This window comes from Bos indicus x Bos taurus, chromosome 3, assembly GCF_003369695.1.
Source record: "Bos indicus x Bos taurus breed Angus x Brahman F1 hybrid chromosome 3, Bos_hybrid_MaternalHap_v2.0, whole genome shotgun sequence".
NCBI lineage: Eukaryota > Metazoa > Chordata > Mammalia > Artiodactyla > Bovidae > Bos > Bos indicus x Bos taurus.
This window is the reverse complement of record NC_040078.1, coordinates 57,673,593-57,698,289: the sequence shown is the minus strand read 5'-3', so window position 1 is coordinate 57,698,289 and position 24,697 is coordinate 57,673,593. Positions and strand designations below refer to the sequence as shown.

Sequence of the window (24,697 nt, the reverse complement as noted above, 5' to 3'; positions counted from 1 at the left end):
CATATGTGACCTGAGAACTGACCAATCAGAATCAAGGCCAGCCATGAACAGCTGGAATGGTAAGACTGATGAATACCAGGCAAGCTAAAATCTGCCATGAGTCTAATATGATAATAGTAATATATTAGTCCCCATTATTATCCCTATTAAATGAAGATGGTTTCTGAAGTCATCTGGGAACCTCTGAAAGCCTGTCAAGGAGACATCATGTGAAGGAAAGTAGAAAATCCTTCTTTTCTGAGTCCCTAGAGCTGTCCATCCCTGGGACTGCCCTGTATCCCACCTTACTGAGCCTTCTCTGCAACAGGCTAACGGAGGAAAAAAATCACTGTCAAGTTCCATGAATCTTGCTGATTTATAATTGCATCATTGCAAGACAGAGATATTTGACCATTCCCAGACACTTTTGTTTATTCCCTCTAGAATCTCTTCTCATTCCCTTTAATTGCAATTTTCCCAATACTTTGGCTACCCTGAGTGTGACAACTCATGCCTGAATTATGTCCTTAGGTGATTAAGAAGAAATATCCAACAGATGGAGCTGAAATCATCTTACTGACCGATGGGGAGGACAACACTATAAGTGCATGCTTTGACGAGGTGAAGCAAAGCGGAGCCATCATCCACACAGTCGCCCTGGGGCCATCTGCAGCACAGGAACTAGAGCAGATGTCAAAAATGACAGGTGAAGGGTGACCTGCTGAGTCCCACTGTATTTTCTCTTCCACTGGACTTTGAGCTCCAGTGCACTGGGGAGTAGGGGAAGGGTAGGGCGAGGAGATATGGGGTTATCTTACTGAGCAATCAGCTGCCCTTACCCCCAGATGACTTTAGAATCGGCTCGACTCATTTATTCTAATGCCTTGTTTCTAGGATTAGGGCAGTCTGGAGAAGATGGGACCAGCACACCATTTGGGACTCTCTTCCCAGACACCTTATAAAGATTGGAAAGAATCTAATAGGTTAACTAGGAGCTTCTATTCTAACCTAGTGAATAGGTTAACTATTCACTTCCAGTTGGCAGCTGACCAAGAGACCCTGGGGAGACAGAGGACAAGCCACTAACTATATAATACCATGATACAAGTGCTCTGTTAGTAATAGAGGGTACAGTGAGCACGAAGAAGGGAGCCTAGACTTCATCTGGAGAAGAAGTGTACAGGAAGGTGACATCTGAACTGGGACGTGAACAAGAAGTGCAGGGGAAAAACAAAGTGCCTGCCGAACCACACAGAAGGCCACGCTGAAAATATAGAATGTAATGCAGTTTCTTTGTAAAACATTCATACATTGTGCTTCACCTTCCATACGCACATGGTTAAAATAGATCCCACCTGAACTATTCTTCAGCAGAGTGGGTTTTTATTACTTTAAATTTGTTTAACCTAGGGCCAGAATTATGGATATCAATTGTTGAGTTGTCCTCTGAGTCAGCTAAAACAACAGACTGCTTCTAACAGTGTTTGTCTTATGCCGGGATTCCTAGAAGCAGAGCCTGAGAAAGGGATTTGGGTGCATGTGGTTTACAGAGGGAGAGCTCTCAGGTGAAAGGGGCAGTAGGGACTAAGATCAGGCAGGGGAAGCTAAGCACAGATGTGAATTAGGAGGCCAGCTGAAGCCTGCCCTCACAGGAGGCTCTGGATCTAGAACTGCAAAACAGATTTGGTCCAGTCTTCAAAGACAGACCATTGTACCACTGTGTCCATCAGTCAGTGGTTAAAAAATGTCAGGGCAGAGCAGGGGTGAGTGGGGCATGCTGTTCTTTAGCTAGGGTGGCCCCATTTTGTAAGGCAATTTTCTGAAAAGGAGGCAGCTATATGCTGTTTGGCTAACACTCAGAGCTGCTGGGGAGAGATGCGTTAGTCTAGACAAGGGGATCTGGGTGAGGCACCAACAGGATGACCAAAACACTCTCCTCAGATTTTAGATGTCACTAAGAGTTTAAAAGTGCCTTAACATCAACTACCTTAGGTACACCTGTTCTAAATAGGTGTAGATTACATGGCTGGTATATCATCTCATGTTTACTACATATAATACTTTTCTATAACCATCACTTGTCAGTTATTTCTTGCTGCTGTAACATACACATTTTTTCTGATTTAAGAGAAAACTTGAAAGTCAAGCTTGCTAAGATTATGTGTAAAATAAGAATAAATCAATACGCTTGCAGTGAGGCTTAATGGCTCATATGAAAGTGCGTGACCTTTAAAACACAAGATTTATATTACTAGTTTTGGTCTATGGGGGATTCTTAATTGCTTTGCAGAGGGCTGAAGTAGCCAAATGACGATGTTGCTGAAGGATTTGTTTAGTAGGATTAAAATATTATTACTAGTATCAGCTTCTGAGTTAATCTGGACACCTATTTAATGTTAATCTATTAATATTAATGTTTAATAGCACAAAAGAGTAAGTACTTTGTGTATTTTATCTTAACAATTGCTAAAATGTTGCAAATATTTGTTTTCTAGAAAATAACTTCGATAACATAATTGCATTCTAGGAGGTTTGCAGACATATGCTTCAGATCAGGTTCAGAACAATGGTCTCGTGGATGCTTTCGCGGCCCTTTCATCAGGAAACAAAGCTGTCTCCCAGCGCTCCATTCAGGTCAGAGTTCCTCCTCAGTTTTTCATGTTTATTAAAAACCATAGCCAAGATAGGGAGTTTCATGGTTATGCATTTTAAGTCCACATTCCCCTAGTAATAAATTAACATAGAAGCTTCAGCCTGATATTAGCCATTATTTCTAAACTGCAACACTATTCCTTTAAACAAGGCAATCAGTGCTTCTAATTTGGAAACAATACTAAGTGACTTCCTCTTAGAAACCATCAACATAAAATGTAATGGGTCCAAGAATTCTTTTTTAACATATGTTAACAAGCATCCATAGCAATATAATTGGCCCAGAATTTTCTTCAGAGTAGATTATCTCAATATAAATTATCTGGAACAACTGTTCAGGGATTACTTGGTCTTTTTTTCCATTACCTCAAATTCCTGGTATTTGTCAAGATTTTCCTATAAAGAGTGGAAAGTGATTTTGTACTGTGAAAAGCCCACGTGGTCAGTCCAGTCACCTGGATCCTGTTCCTGGGTCTGTCATTAACTGTGACCATGGGCAAAGAACTTCACCTCTCTGGACTTAAGTTCTCAGCCAGACATGAACCACAAAACTGCGGTCCCTTATGGTTCTAGAATTTCAAGAAAACAGAATTTTGTTTCAACAGTCTTGGGACAATAAAAAATGGACAAATATATTAAGTGCTCTTTCCTAATGGCTGTAAAAATTATTCATGTGAACCTTTAAACCAGAGAGTGAATAATCAACACCACACCTGTGTGAGTTGTAACTTTTATTGTGAATGAAAGTAAAAATAATGTAAATCAAAGCCAAATAATGACCTAGTCTATAGCACAGGGAATTCTAATCAATACTCTGTAATGGCCTATATGGGAAAAGAATCCATATGCGCTTCTCTGGTGGCTCAGTGGTAAAGAATCTGTCTGCAACGAAGGAAACATGAATTCAATCCCTGGGTTAGTAAGAACCCCTGGAGAAATAAATGGCAACCCACTCTAGTATTCTTACCTGGAAAATGCCATGGACAGAGGAGCCTGGAGGGTTATAGTCCATGGGGTCACAACAGAGTCGGACAAGACTTAGCAACTAAACACAACATATGTAGATGTATAACTGATTCACTTTGCTGTACTCCTGAAACTAACACAACACTGTAAATCAACTATACTCCAATGGAAATCTTTTAAAGCCAAAAAATGTCAGATTTCAAAACAATAGGCTTTTTAGTCTATCAGTGTAGCATTTATTCACTCAAAGAATATAGCAGTTACACTTATTTACGAATATTAAACCCAAGAGCCTGATTTGAACACAGGAGGCACATGTCTTAGAAAAGTAATTAAACTGATTAATGGGCAAGTTCACAGTCAGGCAGTTTCTGCCCAGTATTTTTATATTTAAGAAACCTAAAAGGGAGGGAGATTGAGACATGAGTAGGACTCATTTCCCCACCTATCATAAGAACAAGATCTAAGGGCCCCTTGCTTTCTTCACATCTTAGATCATAATCTATTTTTAAAACTAGAAAGTTGGGCTTGATGACCAGAGCATCCTATCTTCTGACAGATATTCGTTTAAAGACCATAAATAATTAACTAGGAGATAATCCTGAAAAATTATACTTTCTACAAAGTCTGGTTAGACCTTCCCTACTTCAACTGCTGCTCTACAGCTTCTTCATTCTTCACCAGATAACAAATCAGCCTTGGGCAGTGACTTCTTTCATTTACCTTCACTGCTGCTGCTGCTGCTAAGTCGCTTCAGTCGTGTCCGACTCCTAGCGACCCCATGGACTGCGGCCTACCAGGCTCCTCCGTCCATGGGATTTTCCAGGCAACAGTACTGGAGTGGGGTGCCATTGCCTTCTCCAATTTACCTTCACAGGGACTGCAATAATAATTGACCTAGGACTTAGTTATTTGCAAGTCAAACAATCCAGATGTGGGTCAAAGTCCTAGTTAGTCCCCTTAAGGGTTTAAGTCCAGTAATAAGATGAGACGTACAGTATGCTGGTAGGTATCAAACAAAACACACTGTGAGGACATCAAAGGATTGATAGAAACAAGATCCACCCACAGACTTAGAGAATGAAATTGGGGTTTCTGGGGGAAGGATGGGAGGAAGGGATCGACATGTACACACTGCTATATTTAAAATGGACCTACTGGTTCCACATGGAACTCGGTTCAATGTTATGTGGCAACCTGGATGGGAGGGGAGTTTGGGGGAGAATGGCTACATGTGTATATATGGCTGAGTCCCTTCATTGTTCACCTGAAACTATCACACCATTGTTCGTTAATTGGCTATACCCCAATACAAAATCGAAAGTTTAAAAAAAATATATACTGTGGGAGATCAAAGGAGGGAGAGATTATTCTTGTTGGTGATATAGACATCAAGTGACATTCAAATTGAATTTTGAAGGGTAGGTAAGCCTTAGACAAATGGAGATGAATGTATAGATTTCCAGGAAAAGCAGAGATTGTGGTAGACAGAGAGTCAGAGATTCATGAAGATCATAAGAGGAAGTGGTCTTGTTTGGGTGTCAGAATCAACATTATGGAAGCTAAGGCTGGAAAAGTCATTTATGATTGGATCATTAAAAAAAAAGAATTGGCTCATAATAGGTACTAAACATCAAGCCAAGTTCTTAGGTACCACTGAAGTCTTTCTAATGGGGCGACTAATAGTTGGAGGCAAAATGGAAGCTATTATGTGATGGGAGCTGTATTCTCCAGAAAGTAAAGAATTGTATACTTACTTTACAGCTTGAGAGTAGGGGATTAACCCTCCAGAACAGTCAGTGGATGAATGGCACAGTGACTGTGGACAGCACTGTGGGGAAAGACACTTTGTTTCTCATCACCTGGACAACTGATCTTCCCCAAATCCTTCTCTGGGATCCCAGTGGAAACAAACAAGATGGCTTCATAGTGGATAAAAACACCAAAATGGCCTACCTCCAAATCCCAGACATTGCCAAGGTATGGTCTCATCTTTTTTCCTTCTCACAGTTTGATAAGATAAAATTTTTACAGAATAATCACAACTTTTAAAATGATAGTGATTTCTTAAAAAAAAAAAAAAAAAGTCAGTGTTGAACGAAAGAGAACAAGGAAAAAACTCCATTCTGTGGAAATCACTCTGTGTGACAGCAAGTCTCTTCAGTTCAGTCACTCAGTTGTGTCTGACTCTCTGCAACTCCATGGACTGCAGCATGCCAGGCTTCCCTGTCCATCACCAACTCCTGGAGCTTACTCAAACTCACATCTATCAAGTCAGTGATGCTATCCACCCATCTCATCCTCTGTCATCCCCTTCTCCTGCCTTCAATCTTTCCCAGCATCAGGGTCTTTTCCAATGAGTCAGTTCTTCACATCAGGTGGACTAAGTATTGGAGTTTCAGCCTCAGCATCAGTCTTTCCAATGAATATTCAGGACTAATTTCCTTTAGAATGGACTGGTTGGATCTCCTTGTAGACCTAGGGACTCTCAAGAGTCTTCTCCAATGCCACAGTTCAAAAGTATCAATTCTTTGGCATGCAGCTTTCTTTATAGTCCAACTTTAACACCCATACATGACTACTGGAAAAACCATAGCTTTGACTAGTTGGACCTTTGTTGGCAAAGTAATGTCTCTGCTTTTTAATATGCTGTCTAGGTTGGTCATAGCTTTAGTCAAGAAAAAGGAAATCGGTGATATTTTCTCCAGGTATTAAAAGGAGAACCCTCAAATTACACAGCAGCTGATGCTTTGGCATAATGAAAATTATTTCCTCTATTGATCCTGCTCTTGAGAAACCAATGCTATGATAAGGACACAACTTTCAAACCTCATTTTTCCCAACTAGAATTTTCTTGGCAGTAAGAACCATGTCATTAGTCCAAACATACCGAAGTTTCCCTTGACTAAGAAAGTATAAAACACCTTCTTAGATCTACTTTTAATGTACATATATCAGATGAGCTTTTCCTATAGTTGGCATTAAAGTTAGGTCTGTCACTTAAATTTATTAACTGGAAATGTCTCCTTTTTTTTTTTTTTGGCTAGATTGGTGTTTGGAAATACAGCCTACAAGCAAGCTCCCAAACCCTAACTTTGACTGTCACCTCCCGTGCCTCAAGTGCTACTTTGCCTCCAGTTACAGTGACCTCTAAAATGAACAAAGACACAGGCAAATTCCCTAGCCCTATGGTAGTTTATGTAAAGATTCACCAAGGAACCAAGCCAATTCTCAGGTCCAAGGTCACAGCACTAATAGAATCAGTGGATGGGAAAACAGTTACCTTGGAATTATTGGACAATGGAGCAGGTAACCACCCCAGGAACTGGACACATTTTTCTTTTCCAGGAAACAACCAAGCAACAGCAGGAGGGCATATTGTGGTGAGGAGTCCAGCACTGGGGTTGTGGTTGGGAGGGCTCTCTGCCTCCCTACAACTCCTATATTTCAAAATGTTGGGAAACATGAGAAGAGCTTGCCTTTAGCTTCTATAAAGTGCAAAAAAGTTGTCAGTGAGCATTCCAACCCTCTCAGAAAAGGAAAGGAGGAAAATTAATAGCTATTTTGTGTTAGGAGTTTGTGATGGATGGATAGATAGATCTTCATTTCTTATCTTCACCACACACTTTTGAGGTGTTATGATCCCTACATTACAGATGAAGAAAGAGGCTTTAACATTTGGAAAGCAGCAGAGAAGGAACTTGACTATTCACTATAAAACAAGTAAATTTATTAAAACAAATTCTGTAAATGAATTTTCTACCTAAACCTATCCTCGGTAAAAGTCATAAATTTTAAGGAAATAAACATACAACACTTTTTGTCACCAGTAACATACAGTAATTCAATTCAGTTCAACAGATACTTATTGAGAGGTTACTTTGTGCTATGTTGGATGTAACAGAGACACATGACTTGATTGCTGATTTCAAAAAGAAAGACAATTCAGGAGGACAAGATGTGTGCATTTGAAATTACACACACAAAGTGGTGAAAGAAGTATACCTCATCCTTAACACAGTCAAATCCTAATTCCTTCATTAATTCCTTCATTTCTCTGTCAAGGTGCTGATGCTACTAAGGATGATGGTATCTATTCAAGGTACTTTACAGCTTATGACACAAATGGTAGATACAGTGCAAAAGTGTGGGCTCTGGGAGGAGTCAACACAGCCTCTCAGAATGCATCACCCCAGCGAAATGGAGCCATGTACATACCTGGCTGGATTGAGAATGGTGAGTAATCTATAACAACATCCTTGCCTTGAGTAAAAGGCTTGGAATCAAGGGAAAACCAAAACCTGAGAGAATGGTGCAGAATTAAATCAGTTTCTCAACCTTGCCATTACTGACATTTTGGTCACATAATTCTTTATTGTGGAGGGCTGTCCTGTGCATTGTGAGATGTTTAGCAACACTTCTGGCCTCTATTTACTAGACATCAGAAGCAGCCCTCACAGTCATGACAATCAAACATATGTCCAGACATCATTCACTGTTCTCTAGGTAACAACATAGCACCTATTAAGCCATCAGATTGAGTATAGATTTTGACTGCCTTGGTTCAATTCCAGCCTTCTACCAGATAAAGTATTTTAGGTACTCTCTTGTGCTTTGTCTGCCTCACTTGTAAAATAGGAAATAATAGTAACTACCTCATGGAATGGTTATGATGAATAAATAAGAAAATGCATCTAAATAAGCTATTGCTGGTAAACAACAATGCCACTGATTGAACAGGTCAGGGGTTTTTAGAATTTCAGGATGACTTTTATACAAATTTTCAGCAAGAATGTGAAGCAAATTGGAATTGCTACATTAACTAGATTTCCATACATTCACTGAGAAAATCAAGTCTTTCAAAAGCACACAATTTTAGAACGCCTAACATAAAACATTTTGTGAGACACTACAGTCTAATAGGGAGAAGGCAATGGCTCCCCACTCCAGTACTGTTGCCCGGAAATCCCATGGATGGAGGAGCCTGGTGGGCTACAGTCCATGGGGTTGCTAAGAGTCAGACACGACTGAGTGACTTCACTTTCACTTTCCACTTTCATGCCTTGGAGAAGGAAATGGCAACCCACTCCAGTGTTCTTGCCTGGAGAATCCCATGGACAGAGAAGCCTGGTGGGCTGCAGTCCATGGGGTCACACAGAGTCGGACACGACTGAAGCGACTTGGCAGCAGCAGCACAATCTAATAAGAAAGATAAAACACAAATATGGAGAGAAAGAGAAAAATTCAAAGAATAAATAATCAAGGCAATTCTTGAATCCCAGCTAAATGATTAAGAAATAAATAGGAAAGACAATAAAACCCACAGTATTACCTAGGTGGAAGAGACTGCTTGAAGAAGTCTGAGAAGGTTTAAAGCAGAGGTAGTATTTAAACTGATGTTGTGGCTGGTTAAGATTAGGATAAGGTAGTAGGATAGCAAAAACATAGGATAGGGTGGGAAGTGGAAGGGAGGTTCAAGAGGGAAAGGATTTCTGTATAGCTATGGCTGATTCATGTTGACATACAGCAGAAGCCAACACAATATTGTAAAGCAATTATCCTCCAATTTAAAATTTAAAACACACACACAAAATCAACTCCAGGACAGGTATATTTATAAAAAACAAATTGTGGAAGCTATGCCACTAAATATCCAGGAAATAAATATATGTGAGATAAAGAACTATGATTCTCTTTGCTTTTCCCCCTCTGATGTGACCTGATTTAGGAGCTTTACAACAAATAAAGTAAGTTTTGAGTGTGGGAAGAAAGAAGGGAAGTGTAAGAAGAGGGCAACTCAATGACAAAACAGAGGGAAGTATAGCCATTTCATGGTGTTATCTGTCTTAACTGAAGGATTTTTTAATGCAGGTGAAGTAAAATGGAATCCACCAAGACCTGAAATTAACAAGGATCAAGGCAAGCAAGTATGTTTCAGCAGAACGTCCTCGGGAGGTTCATTTGTGGCCACTGATGTTCCAAAGGCCCCCATACCTGATCTCTTTCCACCATGTAAAATCACTGACCTGAAGGCAAAAATCGAAGGGGACAATCTCATTAATCTGACTTGGACGGCTCCCGGGGATGATTATGATCATGGAAGAGGTAAGCTGAATGTGGTATGGACCCTGTAAAGGAGGTTAGCAGCCAAGCAGAGGGGCAGACGGTGGGAGGCAGGCAGGTGTGCTGTGATGCATGTTGAGGGCAGAAGGCAGGAGGGACCTGGGATGTCCTCTGAAATGACAGTTTAAGACTTTTAAACATGAGAAGTTTGGAATCTGAACAACTGGCCTATATAGGTGTAAGATATTTAAACCAGGAATAGGCAATCCTCAGTTTTTTTTCTGAAATCTTGCCAAGCTGTGCTTTAATAGACCTCATTTTCAGTAATGTCTCTTGGAGAGAACTGGGAATAGAGCATAGATACTGTGGACCAGAGCTGTCCTTTGGAAGAAACCTCAGATTTTTTCTCTCAAAGTATGGTCTGTGGATTGCAGCATGGGTATCACATGAATGCTAGTTAGAAGTGTAGAACTGGGTCTAGTGAACCAGAATCTGCATTTTAAGATCCCTGGATGATGTGTGTATACATTCAAGTTTGAGAAGCACAAATAATAAAATAATAAGCAGTAATTATCTCCTCTCTCAGTCAGATGCTATGGCCAGAAATAATTACCTAAGCTTTAAGTCAAGCCTGATCCAGTTTTACATTTATTACTCTGTCAGAATACAAAAGGGCACAGGATATAAAAATTAAAATGTAAAAAAAAAAGATACTAGTGCTTATAAAAATGGACCATCAATTTATTTATTCATTGGTATTTTATAGTATGATATTGTTTCTAATAGATTTTTAAAAACTTTGACTTGCGGATTACAAATCACATCCTTTTTTTAAATTATGTTTTAGCTGACAAGTACATCATTAGAATAAGCACAAATATTCTTGAGCTCAGAGACAAGTTCAATGAATCGCTTCAAGTGAACACTACTGATCTCATCCCAAATGAGGCCAACTCAGAGGAAGTCTTTGTGTTTAAACCAGAAACCATCACTTTTACAAATGGCACAGATCTCTTCATTGCTATACAGGCTGTTGATGAGGTCAGCCTGAAGTCAGAAATCTCCAACATTGCACAAGTATCTTTGTTTATTCCGCCAGAGATTCCTCCAGAGAAACCAAGTCCTTCTCTTCCTTGTCCTGATATTAGTATCAACAGCACCATTCCTGGTATTCACATTTTAAAAATTATGTGGAAGTGGCTAGGAGAATTACAAATTTCCTTGGGTTGAGTTTTCCTGAGATAAATCATTCATCCTTCTTTTGATTACAAAAATTCATAGAATGTATTTTAGATTTCCTGTATGAGGCAATTTAATGAAATAAAATACTAAAAACTGGGTACACATGCATAAAAAGTATGTATTCAAATCCAAAAATTTAACCATTGTTCACTTATTATTTGAGTACAGAAAGAAGGGGTGCTTGCATCAATAAATGGAACTATGTTTAATTTGATTTGAGGAACTTTGCCAGTTATAAAAGAACATGTAATTACATTGAAATATGCCAGAAATGCCCAACTAGGTCAAACTATTTAAATATAAAAGGCATGTTCAATATTATATAGCAACATAAATGGGAAAAGAATTTGAAAATGAATAGGTACATGAATATGTATAACTGAATTACTTTGCTTTACATCTGAAACTAACACATTGCTAATCATCTATACTCCAAAACAAAATAAAAAGTTAAAAATAAATAAATAATATGAAGTTCATGACTTGTTATAGAAGAGATTTGGACCAACATTACCAGGATTATATATTCTTTTTCTCTAGATTTGGGCAAAGATGATGCATTTAAGAAAGAGATTGCACTGTAGCTTCCCTGATGGTTCATCTGGTAAAGAATCCTCCCACAACACGGGAGACCTGAGTTCAATCCCTGGGTTTGGAAGATCCCCTGGAGAAGGGAATGGCTACCCTCTCCAGTATTCTGACCTGGAGAATTCCATGGACTGTATAGTCCATGGGGTCGCAAAGAGTTGGACACGACTGAGCGACTTTCACTTTCACTTTGCATTGTGGAATGAAATAGCAGCATGGTAAAGGCTCCAAAGGCACAGAAATGTATGCAATGTGCATGCAATTATGAGTCAAAGATGCCCAAAGCCACAGTGGTGGCACGTGCAGTAGACAAGTAGGTTCAGGCCAAGTGTGAAGGAAAGTGATTGAGAAACATTTACTGTATACTTTGTGCCAAGTGTTCTACTAATGCCTTATATGCATTATCTTATGTAATGCAATTCAGTTCATTCAACAAATATTCATCAGCTGACTACTACATTCCAGGCTTATGCTAGGTCCTGAATACAAACAGATGAGTAAGATTTGGCTTTTTTCTTACAGGCAATAAGGAACATGTAAGGATAAATCAGGAGTACTATCTATGACTGAGTAGTGTGGGGAGGGAGGTTTTGGGAACTACGTGAAGGACTAAACAAAACTGGAAGAGGGTACGGTCATGACAGATGAAAGGGGAAGGGGAAGAAAAGGGAAGAAGGACAAATAGACTTAGCAATATGACAGTTCCCATCAAGGACTAATCAAACATTCCAGTGCCTCCAAGGGCAAGTATTCTTGTAACGTGGTTTCAAATTCCCAGTTTATTAGCACAATGAGTTTAATGTTCAAGTGACTCTCTGAAAACAAAACATCTAGAAGATTGTTTCTACATAGACTTTAGATTTATTTCTTTATTTATAGATATTCTTAAAAGGAAGATTCAAAAATTTCAAAATAGGACTTGAGGCACCTTAAAGATACATACAATAAGTATGTTTAAAAATTAAGAAAATAAAGAAATGGGAAAAAGTGAAAGTGTTAGTCACTCAGTTGTGTCTGACTCTTTGAGACCCCATAGACTGTAGCCCACCAGGCTTCTCTGTCCATGGGATTCCCCAGGCAAGAATACTAGAGTGGGTTACCATTTCCTTCTCTAGGGGATTTTCCTGATCCAGGGATCAAACCCAAACCTCCTGCATTGCAGGTGGGATTCTCAATGATCTAGCCACCAGGGAAGCCCGGAAGAAAGTAAATATATGATAAAAAACTACAGGAAACTTTAGCATATCCAAAGTCAAATATAATGTCCTGTTCAATTGCTGTCCCCAGGTCACACATTTATGTTGAGCATCCAAGCAGGCATAACAAAGATTAACAGGCTACAGTGAAAAAAAAAAGTTCAAGAAGAGCATGACTTTCTCTGTTTGAGACCCAAGTGAAGTTTCATCTACAGGTCCTCAGTGAATTAGGGTACTGTGATGTTAAGGACAGCAGCTTCAGAAACATCCATATAATAATCACAACAAGTTTAATATAGCACTGATCAAAGCATCCTTCACGTAATCATTCTTCACTGTGGGGTTACAACACACTTCAGCATTGTACAGGAAAGACTGTTATACAGGGGCCCAAGCAATGCAAAACTAGCAAATAGTTCTTGGGTTTGCTCCAAAGACAAAATCTGAAATGAATGGATTGTATGTCCTTTAGTCTAAGAAAGACTAGTTTTTCTTATGTATCAGTTCAGTTCAGTTCAGTCGCTCAGTCGTGTCCGACTTTTTGTGACCCCATGAATCGCAGCGTGCCAAGCCTCCCTGTCCATCATCAACTCCCGGAGTTCACTGAGACTCACGTCCATTGAGTCAGTGATGCCATCCAATCGTCTCATCCTCTATCGTCCCCTTCTCCTTCTGCCCCCAATCCCTCCCAGCATCAGAGTCTTTTCCAATGAGTCAACTCTTCGCATGAGGTGGCCAAAGTACTGGAGTTTCAGCTTTAGCATCATTCCTTCCAAAGAAATCCCAGGGCTCATCTCCTTCAGAATGGACTGGTTGGATCTCCTTGCAGTCCAAGGGACTCTCAAGAGTCTTCTCCAACACCACAGTTCAAAAGCATCAATTCTTCGGCGCTCAGCCTTCTTCACAGTCCAACTCTCACATCCATACATGACCACTGGAAAAACCATAGCCTTGACTAGACGGACCTTTGTTGGCAAAGTAATGTCTCTGCTTTTCAATATGCTATCTAGGTTGGTCATAACTTTTCTTCCAAGGAGTAAGCGTCTTTTAATTTCATGCTGCAGTCACCATCTGCAGTGATTTGGAGCCCAGAAAAATAAAGTCTGACACCGTTTCCACAATTTCCCCATCTATTTCCCATGAAGTGATGGGACCAGATGCCATGATCTTCATTTTCTGAATGTTGAGTTTTAAGCCAACTTTTTCACTCTCCTCTTTCACCTTCATCAAGAGGCTTTTTAGTTCCTCCTCACTTTCTGCCATGAGGGTGGTGTCATCGGCATATCTGAGGTTATTGATATTTCTCCCGGCAATCTTAGTTCCAGCTTGTGCTTCTTCCAGCCCAGCGTTTCTCATGATGTACTCTGCATAGAAGTTAAATAAGCAGGGTGACAATATACAGCCTTGACGTACTGCTTTTCCTATTTGGAACCAGTCTGTTGTTCCATGTCCAGTTCTAACTGTTGCTTCCTGACCTGCATACAGATTTCTCAAGAGGCAGATCAGGTGGTCTGGTATTCCCATCTCTTTCAGAATTAGAACAGCAGAGAGTTCAGAGGCTAGAAATATTGTAATATCCTAAAATTCATTACTGTTCAGTTCTAAAATTCAGTACCGCTTGTTGAGTACACATCCAGGTACTTTCCCAACCAACTAGACAGAAGATCAGACTGTAGTCTTTTTCTGAAAGTTATGAAACCAAACTAGGTTGCTTCCACATCCTAGCTATTATAAACAGTGCTGCAATGAACATGGGGGTACATGTGTCTCTTTAAATTCTGGTTTCCTCAGTGTGTACGCCCAGCAGTGGGATTGCTGGGTTGTATGTCAGCCTATTTCCAGTTTTTTTAAGGAATCTCCACACTGCTCTCCATAGTGGCTGTACTACTTTGCATTCCTACCGACAGTGTAAGAGGGTCCCCTTTTCGCCACACCCTCTCCAGCATTTATTGTTTGTAGACTTTTTGATGACAGCCATTCTGACCAACATGAGATTGTACCTCATTGTGGTTTTGATTTGCATTTCTCTGATCAGCAGATGAATGGATAAGGAGGTTGTGGTACATATACACAATGGAATATTACTCAGCTATAAAAAAGAACACATTTGAGTCAGTTCTAATGAGGCGGATGAAACTGGAGCCTATTATACAGAGTGAAGCCAGAAAGAGAAATACCAATACAGTATGTTAACACATATATATGGAATTTAGAAAGATGGTAACAATGACCCTATATTCAAGATAGCAAAAAAGACACAGATATAAAGAACAGACTTTTGGACTATGTGGGAGAAGGCGAGGGTGGGATGATATGAGAGAATAGCATTGAAACATGTATATTACCATATGTAAAATAGATGACCAATGCAAATGCAATGCATGAAGCAGGGCACCCAAAGCTGGTGCTCTGGGATGACCCAGAGGGATGGGGTAGGGAGGGAGGCAGGAGGGGGGTTCAGGATGGTGGGACACAGGTACACCCATGGCTGATTCATGTTAATATACGGCAAAACCCACCACAATATCATAAAGTAATTAGTAATTAGGCTATTTAATTAGCCTTAAATAAATTAATTAAAAAAAAAACTAGGGCACACACTTGGCTAGAGGACCTGCCCCATATGGACAAATGGGTGGGTCTGAGGCCCCAATTCAGCCCCATAAAATATGGCTGCCATGGGTTTAGCCTGGAGAATTTCTAGGATGTCACTCATTGAGACTGTAGTTTCCCATTTGGGTGAATTTAATGGGATGTACCTTGGGATACATTGAGGAACTGCATAGAAATGTATGATGTTACTTCAGGGAAAGGAGGTAAATGTCAGCATGTAGCTAAGACAAAGTAGAGAACAGCAGAGAAAAACTTTCTTATGTACTCTGGATTATAAAGCAGATCATTGCAAAATGGATCTGGATTGTCATATGTGATTAAAAAAACAAACAAACAAAAACAAAATCTTGCTTTATGCCATCATAACCCCACAATGATCTTAGTTTTGTTTTTAGTTTCTGATAGGTCAATTAAGTGGGTGGGTATATCTGATAAATATATTCTAGGCATTGGTCACCTTGGATTTTCAAATAAAAGCTGTGTCCTACCTAGACTTTCTCATCTAGAACCATGGTTTTATCTTGCTTCCTCTCCCTCCTTCACTTAACTGAGCCTAAACTCTTATTGGAAGACTCCCTTTTTTCTAGAAGAGGCTGCAGCTTCTCCCAATATCCAAGTATCAGGGTTTGCCTGAGAGAAGTACTTTCTGCACTCCCCTCTGCAACTTCTGAACTAGGTCATTACTCCTATGGTATCATTTTTAAGTCTCCATCCTTCACCATTGATCTATGCCATCATTTATCCCTTATTTTCGCTGTTATCTACCAATCTCACCCAAGACACTCTTGCTCCCTTACCCCTTAAAATCATTCTGCCTGGTATCAGAATCTGTATGAAACAGTCAATCAATATCTTAGCTTCAAAATTCCTTGATCTTAACCCCATCTCCACTAATGTTACCAAACTATTGGATTGGATCATAAATAAAAAAGGGAGAATATTGCAATTCCATATGGTTTGACCTAATACTTTCAAGGCCACAATCTAGACAATATTAAGCATATTATGTGCCTGAAGCATTCATTTATCCACTTGACATATATTTTAAAGTACCTACCCTGTATCTGAATCACTCTGTTAGATGACAAGTATAAATGGATAAGCAACCCAGGTATGGTTTTTATTCTCAAGAATTTTACAGCCAGTCAGCATGTAAACAACCAAGTAGACAATTAACATACACAGTATATAGGCACTACTTTAGGGAAAACATCTCTTTCAAGAATCCATGGTTTGGTAACTAATCCACACGTAGTATCTGACAGAGGGAGCGATGCTTCCACTTTCATAATGTCTGGTTATAAGTATAAAATAAAGAGGGAAAACCAACAAAAGAAAAGGAAAAAAAAATAATCCTAATCAAATTTCTGTTTCTGCTAATATTACTACATTTTACATGTTGGGACCTATTTCTTTTCATTTGCTCATTGATAGTTTTTGAGATCAATGCCAGCAAAAGAATTAGAGACAGGGAATATAAACACTCTGTTTTTAAAAATTGTACTTAAAAAAACTACCTGACATATGGCCTCAATGGATTCCCCCTGCCTCAACAATTTTACAGTTTAGACTTTTGAAGAAATGCCAAAATGTTTCCAAACAACAAGCTTTTCAAAGTGTGTTTGTTAGAATGATTCATTAAAACAAATAAAGACTAATTAACAAAACAGAGTTCAACGAGGCTTATAGGAAAATGTCACAGAAACAAAGATGACAATCCAGGAAAGAACTTAATAATGAGAACGGGAAATTCATTTAATTAGAAAGCCTAAGAAATGCACAATTATCATAATTGAGAAAAATCAAAATTTTACCTAGTTCCCCGCATACAGTGCTAAAAGGGAAACATTAAAAGGTTCTTCTTAGTGTATTTTAACTATAATAGAGATAAATATTGTCCTAAATTTTAAAGTAATTCCAAATTCATTAGGAAAAAAGACAAAAAGCACATGAGGAACTGCAGAATGAACAGCACAATTCAAATTGCAGAGGGCACACCAAGCTCATGCATAATTCTGGCAGTCACTGAACCTCAGCTAATCTGACTCACAGGACATGGCTGTGGGACCCAAGGCAGCACTTTAGGGATCCAGGCAATCAGTCTATTTAGAGCAAGGCCTTAGTATCTGGGGATTGGAAAGCAGAATACCACCACTGTCACTATCACTCTTCCCACCAGGGGTTAAAGAAGAGGTAGAGGTGTAGGGCAGGCGGGGGTAAGCAGGGCCTTGTCCAAGAAGAGAACGGTGCTACCTTAGAACATCATTGTGGTGCTAGTGGCAAAGAACTTGCCTGCCAATGCACGAGACAGGAATTCGATTCCTGGAACCAGAAGATGCCCTGGAGAAGGGCATGGCAACCCACTGCAGTATTCTTGCCTGGAGAATACCATGGACAGAGGAGCCTGGTGGGCTACAGATCATAGAGTTGTGAAGAGTTGGACATGATTAAAGCAGCTGAGCACACACTGGGCTTTTACTAAGTTTCAGGCACTAAGTGCTTTACATATTCACATCCAGAACCTCCCCTAATATTTAAGAGGCTTGAGGCAAAATTAAAAGTGGAGATCAACATATATAAATCAGGCTAACAAGCTATTAAATGTGTTTATCTCCTGTCTAGACAACACTTTCAAAATGACTTGAAAGCCCAGATACAAATTTGAAATTATTAGACCGTTCTCAATGTCATGCTGATACATGGATGCTCAAGAACAGACGGGCCATGGGGCCCCCATTTTTCTTCTTACTGTCCCCAACTCCAGTCCTCACTTGAGGGACCTCATGTACATATGTGTGGCCTCCCTCAACCCACACAACACATCAATTCAGTAGCTGTCCTTTGTACTCTCAAGCCTAGAAATGCACACACCCTGATTTGATGCAATCTGTCTTGGGGAGACCTGACCCTGGCACCCCAGTTAGTTCTAGCCAATGCAGACTGTGGAAGCAGGATCAGTTATTTATCAGGAGATTTCAGGTCCAGGCATGTGTAGTGTGTTCTAGAAGAAGGGGAGGGGGCCACTCACTGGATGGGCACAATCTCTTGGCCTTGTGGACTCCTTACACCATAGGATGGACCAGCTACACAATTTGGAGAACCAAGTACAAAATGAAAATGCAGGATCCCTTGTTTAAGCAGAAGTAAAAAGTAATATTATTAAAGCTACTAAAACATAAAGCTTTTTTCTTTTTTCCATAGCCTTTCTTTACTTGTCATGGTAATTTTATTTGTAATTTAAAGTTGTTCTAAACTTGAAAAATTACAATTATAAAGTATTCATGTGATATTTACTATTTATCTTTACATCATGCAATGCTAGTTCTAAATGCACATATAAGAACATTTAACTTGTATGTAGAATATACAACTCATATTTTAAAACTCATACATGCATATGTGTTTCATTCTTGCCAAAATACTGAAAACAATGCACAAAACTAACTTTTAACTGTTTTTACTTCACATCTTGCCTGCCAGACACTCTCCACCTTTGGCTCACTGGTGAGTAAGGAAGGACTGAAAGGAAAAGGAACTATGGGATGTTCTATTTTCCCTTTTCCTTCTGAATCATCATTATCAATATAAGTAGTTGACTAACAAAGGAAAATGGAGAAGGAAATGGCAATCCACTCCAGTATTCTTGCCTGGAGAATGCCATGGACAGAGGAGCCTGGTGGATATAGTCCATGGGGTCACAAAGAGTTGGACACTACTGAGTGACTAAGAAGCAACAAAGGGAAATAACATGAATAAGAAAGGATATGATAGTTTCTTGGTTGCTTGTGTTTCTTGGAGTGTCATTGCCTTCCTTCTGCATTCAAAGTTCTGGATTAAACTGAAAGCACAGCCTTTCCAGGCTGTTAGGGCACTGTCTACTGAGATAAAACAGTGGAAACAGTGTCAGACTTTATTTTGGGGGGCTCCAAAATCACTGCAGATGGTGACTGCAGCCATGAAATTAAAAGATGCTTACTCCTTGGAAGGAAAGTTATGACCAACCTAGATAGCATATTCAAAAGCAGAAACATTACTTTGCCAACAAAGGTCCGTCTAATCAAGGCTATGGTTTTTCCAGTGGTCACGTATGGATGTGAGAGTCGGACTGTGAAGAAGGCTGAGCACCGAAGAATTGATGCTTTTGAACTGTGGTGTTGGAGAAGACTCTTGAGAGTCCCTTGGACTGCAAGGAGATCCAACCAGTCCATTCTGAAGGAGATCAGCCCTGGGATTTCTTTGGAAGGAATGATGCTAAAGCTGAAACTCCAGTACTTTGGCCACCTCATGAGAAGAGTTGACTCACTGGAAAAGACCCTGAGGCTGGGAGGGATTGGGGGCAGGAAGAGAAGGGGATGACAGAGGATGAGATGGCTGGATGGCATCACTGACTCGATGGATGTGAGTCTCAGTGAACTCCGGGAGTTGGTGATGGAGGCCTGGCGTGCTGCGATTCATGGGGTCGCAAAGAGTCGGACACGACTGAGCGACTGAACTGAATTGAACTACTTAGATAAAATATGTTTATCCTGTATTCACTTTGAGTCTCACTGAAATCCAACACTTTGTGAGCTCACCTGAATTTGTGCTCATGGATCTCATGAATGCTATATGTAAAGGAAGTGGCAAGAAATGGTGGGCACACATACATCTTCCCATCAGACTCTACTTATAAAAAATAAGTTCAAAGGAAAAAATGACTAAGAATTTTAGGACAACTACAGCAGAGCATTGAGTCAAGTGTATGACTTTTCTGAATCCAGGGCCATATGTGATGACTACACAAGTCTCACACCCATGAAGCTAGCCTGGGGGAGGCACAGCCAGCAAACGGCAAGTGCAGGGACCTCTAAAGAGAAAGGATGTCATATCAAAGTTGGTACAGACAGGCAACTAGGACTTAAGAGTTCAGGAATCTGCCTGTAGTCTCAGTTGGTAAGTGATTTAAGTAATATTTAAGCCATCAGATCAGATCAGTCGCTCAGTCGTGTCCAACTCTTTGTGACCCCATGAATTGCAGCACGCCAGGCCTCCCTGTCCATCACCAACTCCTGGAGTTCACTCAGACTCACGTCCATCGAGTCAGTGATGCCATCCAGCCATCTCATCCTCTGTCGTCCCCTTCTCCTCCTACCCCCAATCCCTCCCAGCATCAGAGTCTTTTCCAACAAGTCAACTCTTCGCATGAGGTGGCCAAAGTACTGGACATTAATCTCTTAAATAAATTTACTGCACTTCCTCCTGAAAAAGAAGACCAGTTGCATAAACTGGGCCAATAGTGTACAAGCCTCAGATTTTCAGGTATTCTTTCTCCCATGGCCAAGAAGCATTTCTGGGTGAGTTCTTTGGCAAGCTGATTCTAGAAACATAACTGCATTTATAATAATACTATTCATAAAACATTAGCTTGATGAAAAGAGAAGATGCAAGCAACTTTTCTTAGTAGTAATAATTAGAATACATAGAATAATAAGCATAACAAGAAAAATGATTATTATATAATACTAACAAAAAGAATAGCTAACATATATTTGTGTGTGTGTGATAAAGTCGCCAGTGGTGTCTAACTCTTTGTGACCTCTTGGACTGTAACCTATCAGGCTCCTCTGTCCATGGAATTCTCTAGGCAAGAATACTGGAGTCTGTTGGCATTCCCTTCTCCAGGGTATCTTCCTACCCAGGGATCAAACCCAAGTCTCCTGCATTGTAGACAAATTCTTTACTGACTAGGCTACCAGGGATAACACTTACTAAGTATCAGGTACTGCTCTGAGAGCTTCTGCTATATTAGCCCATTTTTATTTCACAGAAACCCCTTGAGTTTGGTAATATTATTATTCACATTTACAAATTAGAAAACTGAGGTAAAGAAGTTCCAACAAGTTTAGTAAGGTCACACAGTTGATTAGAGATAGAGTCAGCAGTTTGAACCCAGAATTGTTTGTTTGTTTCCTGTGTTTTTTGATCATAAAATAGGGAAAATATAAAGTTTATTAATATTCAAACTGACTATATTAATATAGTGTGGCCTTTTATTGAAGCATGGTTAATTTATGGTGTATTAATTTTGGGTGTATAGCAAAGTGGATCAATTATATATATTCCAACCCAAAGAAAGGCAATGCCAAAGAATGCTCAAACTACCACACAATTGCACTCATCTCACACGCTAGTAAAGTAATGCTCAAAATTCTCCAAGCCAGGCTTCAGAAATATGTGAAGCGTGAACTTCCTGATATTCAAGCTGGTTTTAGAAAAGGCAGAGGAACCAGAGATTAAATTGCCAACATCCGCTGGATCATGGAAAAAAAGAGAGCTCCAGAAAAGCATCTATTTCTGCTTTATTGACTATGCCAAAGCCTTTGACTGTGTGGATCACAATAAACTGTGGAAAATTCTGAAAGAGATGGGAATACCAGACCACCTGATCTGCCTCTTGAGAAATTTGTATGCAGGTCAGGAAGCAACAGTTAGAACTGGACATGGAACAACAGACTGCTTCCAAATAGGAAAAGGAGTACGTCAAGGCTGTATATTGTCACCCTGCTTATTTAACTTCTATGCAGAGCACATCATGAGAAATGCTGGACCGGAAGAAACACAAGCTGGAATCAAGATTGCCGGGAGAAATATCAATAACCTCAGATATGCAGATGACACCACCCTTATGGCAGAAAGTGAAGAGGAACTCAAAAGCCTCTTGATGAAAGTGAAAATGGAGAGTAAAAGTAGGCTTAAAGCTCAACATTCAGAAAATGAAGATCATGGCATCCGGTCCCATCACTTCATGGGAAATAGATGGGGAAACAGTGAAAACAGTGTCAGACTTTATTTTTCTGGGTTCCAAAATCACTACAGATGGTAATTGCAGCCATGAAATTAAAAGACATTTACTCCTTGGAAGGAAAGTTATGACCAACCTAGATAGCATATTCAAAAGCAGAGACATTACTTTGCCAACAAAGGTTTGTCTAGTCAAGGCTATGGTTTTTCCAATGGTCATGTATGGATGTGAGAGTCAGACTGTAAAGAAGGCTGAGCGCCAAAGAATTGATGCTTTTGAACTGTGGTGTTGGAGAAGACTCTTGAGAGTCCCTTGGACTGCAAGGAGATCCAACCAGTCTATCCTAAAGGAGATCAGCCCTGGGATTTCTTTGGAAGGAATGATGCTAAAGCTGAAACTCCAGTACTTTGGCCACCTCATGCGAAGAGTTGACTCATTGGAAAAGACTCTGATGCTGGGAGGGATTGGGGGCAGGAGGAGAAGGGGACGACAGAGGATGAGATGGCTGGATGGCATCACTGACTCAATGGACATGAGTCTGAGTGAACTCTGGGAGTTGGTGATGGACAGGGAGGCCTGGCGTGCTGTGATTCATGGGGTCGCAAAGAGTCGGACACGACTGAGCGACTGATCTGATATATATATATATATATATATATATATATATATATACACACATATATAATGGGCTGGCTAAAAAGTTTGGTTTTAAATAAAAATAAAAGACCCATTTTCCATTTTCACCAAGAACTGTATTGAACAACATATTCACTAACTGAAAAAATTTTCTGGCCAAAACAATATTTAAACAATACACACACACACACACACACACACACACACACACACAGCACACAAATATATATGCATTGTTTTTCAGATTCTTTCCTCAGTCATGACTCAAACATGTCCTGAGTCATGTCCAACTCTGTGACCCCATGAACTGTATCACGCCAGGCTTCCCTGTCCATCACCAACTCCCGGAGTTCACCCAAACTCATGTCCATTGAATCGGTGATGCCATCCAACCATCTCATCCTCTGTTGTCCCCTTCTCCTCCTGCCCCAAACACTCCCAGCATCAGAGTCTTTTCAAATGAGTCAGCTCTTTGCATCAGGTGGCCAAAGTACTGGAGTTTAAGCTTTAGCATCAGTCCTTCCAATGAACACCCAGGACTGATCTCCTTTAGGATAGACTGGTTGGATCTCCTTGCAGTCCAAGGGACTCTCAAGAGTCTTCTCCAACACCACAGTTCAAAAGCATCAATTCTTTGGTGCTCAGCTTTCTTTATACTCCAACTCTCACATCCATACATGACTACTGGAAAAACCATAGCCTTGACTAGGTGGACCTTTCTTGGCAAAGTAATGTCCCTGCTTTTCAATATGCTATCTAGGTTGGTCATAATTTTCCTTCCAAGGAGTGTCTTTTAATTTCATCGCTGCAATCACCATCTACAGTGATTTTGGAGCCCAAAAAAATAAAGTCAGCCACTGTTTCCACTCTTTCTCCATCTATTAGCCATGAAGTGATGGGACTGGATGCCATGATCTTAATTTTCTGACTGTGGAGCTTTAAGCCAACTTTTCTGTAACAGGTTATTACAAGATATTGAAATAGCTCATTGTATTGAATACAGCAGGTTCGTTGTTTCTATTTTTCATATATTAGTGTGTATATGTTAATTTTAAATTCCTAATATACCTCCTCTCCTTTGCTAACCGTAAATTAGCTATGTCTGTGAGTCTATTTTGGATTTGTAAATGAGTTCATTTAAATAATTTTTTTAGATTCCACACAAAAGCGATATCATATGATACTTATCTTTGTCTCATTTGTTTCACTTAACATGATAATCTCTAGATCCATCCAAATGGCATTATTTTATTCTTTTTTATGGCTGAGTAATATTCCAGTTCAGTTCAGTTCAGTTCAGTTGCTCAGTCATGTCTGACTCTTTGTGACCCCATGAATCACAGCACGCCAGTCCTCCCTGTCCATCACTAACTCCCGGAGTTCACTCAAACTCATGTCCGTCGAGTCAGTGATGCCATCCAGCCATCTCATCCTCTGTCATCCCCTTCTCCTCCTGCCCCCAATCCCTCCCAGCATCAGAGTCTTTTCCAATGAGTCAACTCTTCACATGAGGTGGCCAAAGTCCTGGAGTTTCACCTTCAGCATCAGTCCTTTCAATGAACACCCAGGACTGATCTTCAGAATGGATTGGTTGGAACTCCTTGCAGTCCAAGGGACTCTCAAGAGTTTTCTCCAACACCACAATCCAAAAGCATCAATTCTTCAGTGCTCAGCTTTCTTCACAGTCCAACTCTCACATACATGACCACTGGAAAAACCATAGCTTTGACTAAATGGATCTTTGTTGGCAAAGTAATGTCTCTGCTTCTGAATACGCTGTCTAGGCTGGTCATAACTTTCCTTCCAAGGAGTAAGTGTCTTTTAATTTCATGGCTGCAGTCACCATCTGCAGTGATTTTGGAGCCCAAAAAATAAAGTCTGACACTGTTTCCACTGTTTCCCCATCTATTTCCCATGAAGTGATGGAACCAGATGCCATGATCTTCGTTTTCTGAATGTTGAGCTTTAAGCTAACTTCTTC

The 24,697-nt window shown here is 40.0% G+C and overlaps 1 protein-coding gene across 1 annotated transcript in view; it reads left to right on the top strand.

The window, feature by feature from the left end:
- Positions 1-11,002, top strand: part of CLCA1 (chloride channel accessory 1) — a 34,304-nt gene extending 23,302 nt beyond the window's left edge. The window contains exons 8-14 of the mRNA XM_027536659.1: positions 511-685; positions 2,507-2,613; positions 5,362-5,577; positions 6,645-6,906; positions 7,663-7,833; positions 9,469-9,702; positions 10,508-11,002. Coding sequence (XP_027392460.1) covers positions 511-685; positions 2,507-2,613; positions 5,362-5,577; positions 6,645-6,906; positions 7,663-7,833; positions 9,469-9,702; positions 10,508-10,890 — 1,548 coding nt within the window. The 3' untranslated portion in view covers positions 10,891-11,002. The remainder of the gene's footprint in view (positions 1-510; positions 686-2,506; positions 2,614-5,361; positions 5,578-6,644; positions 6,907-7,662; positions 7,834-9,468; positions 9,703-10,507) is intronic.
- The last annotated feature ends 13,695 nt before the right edge of the window (positions 11,003-24,697 follow it).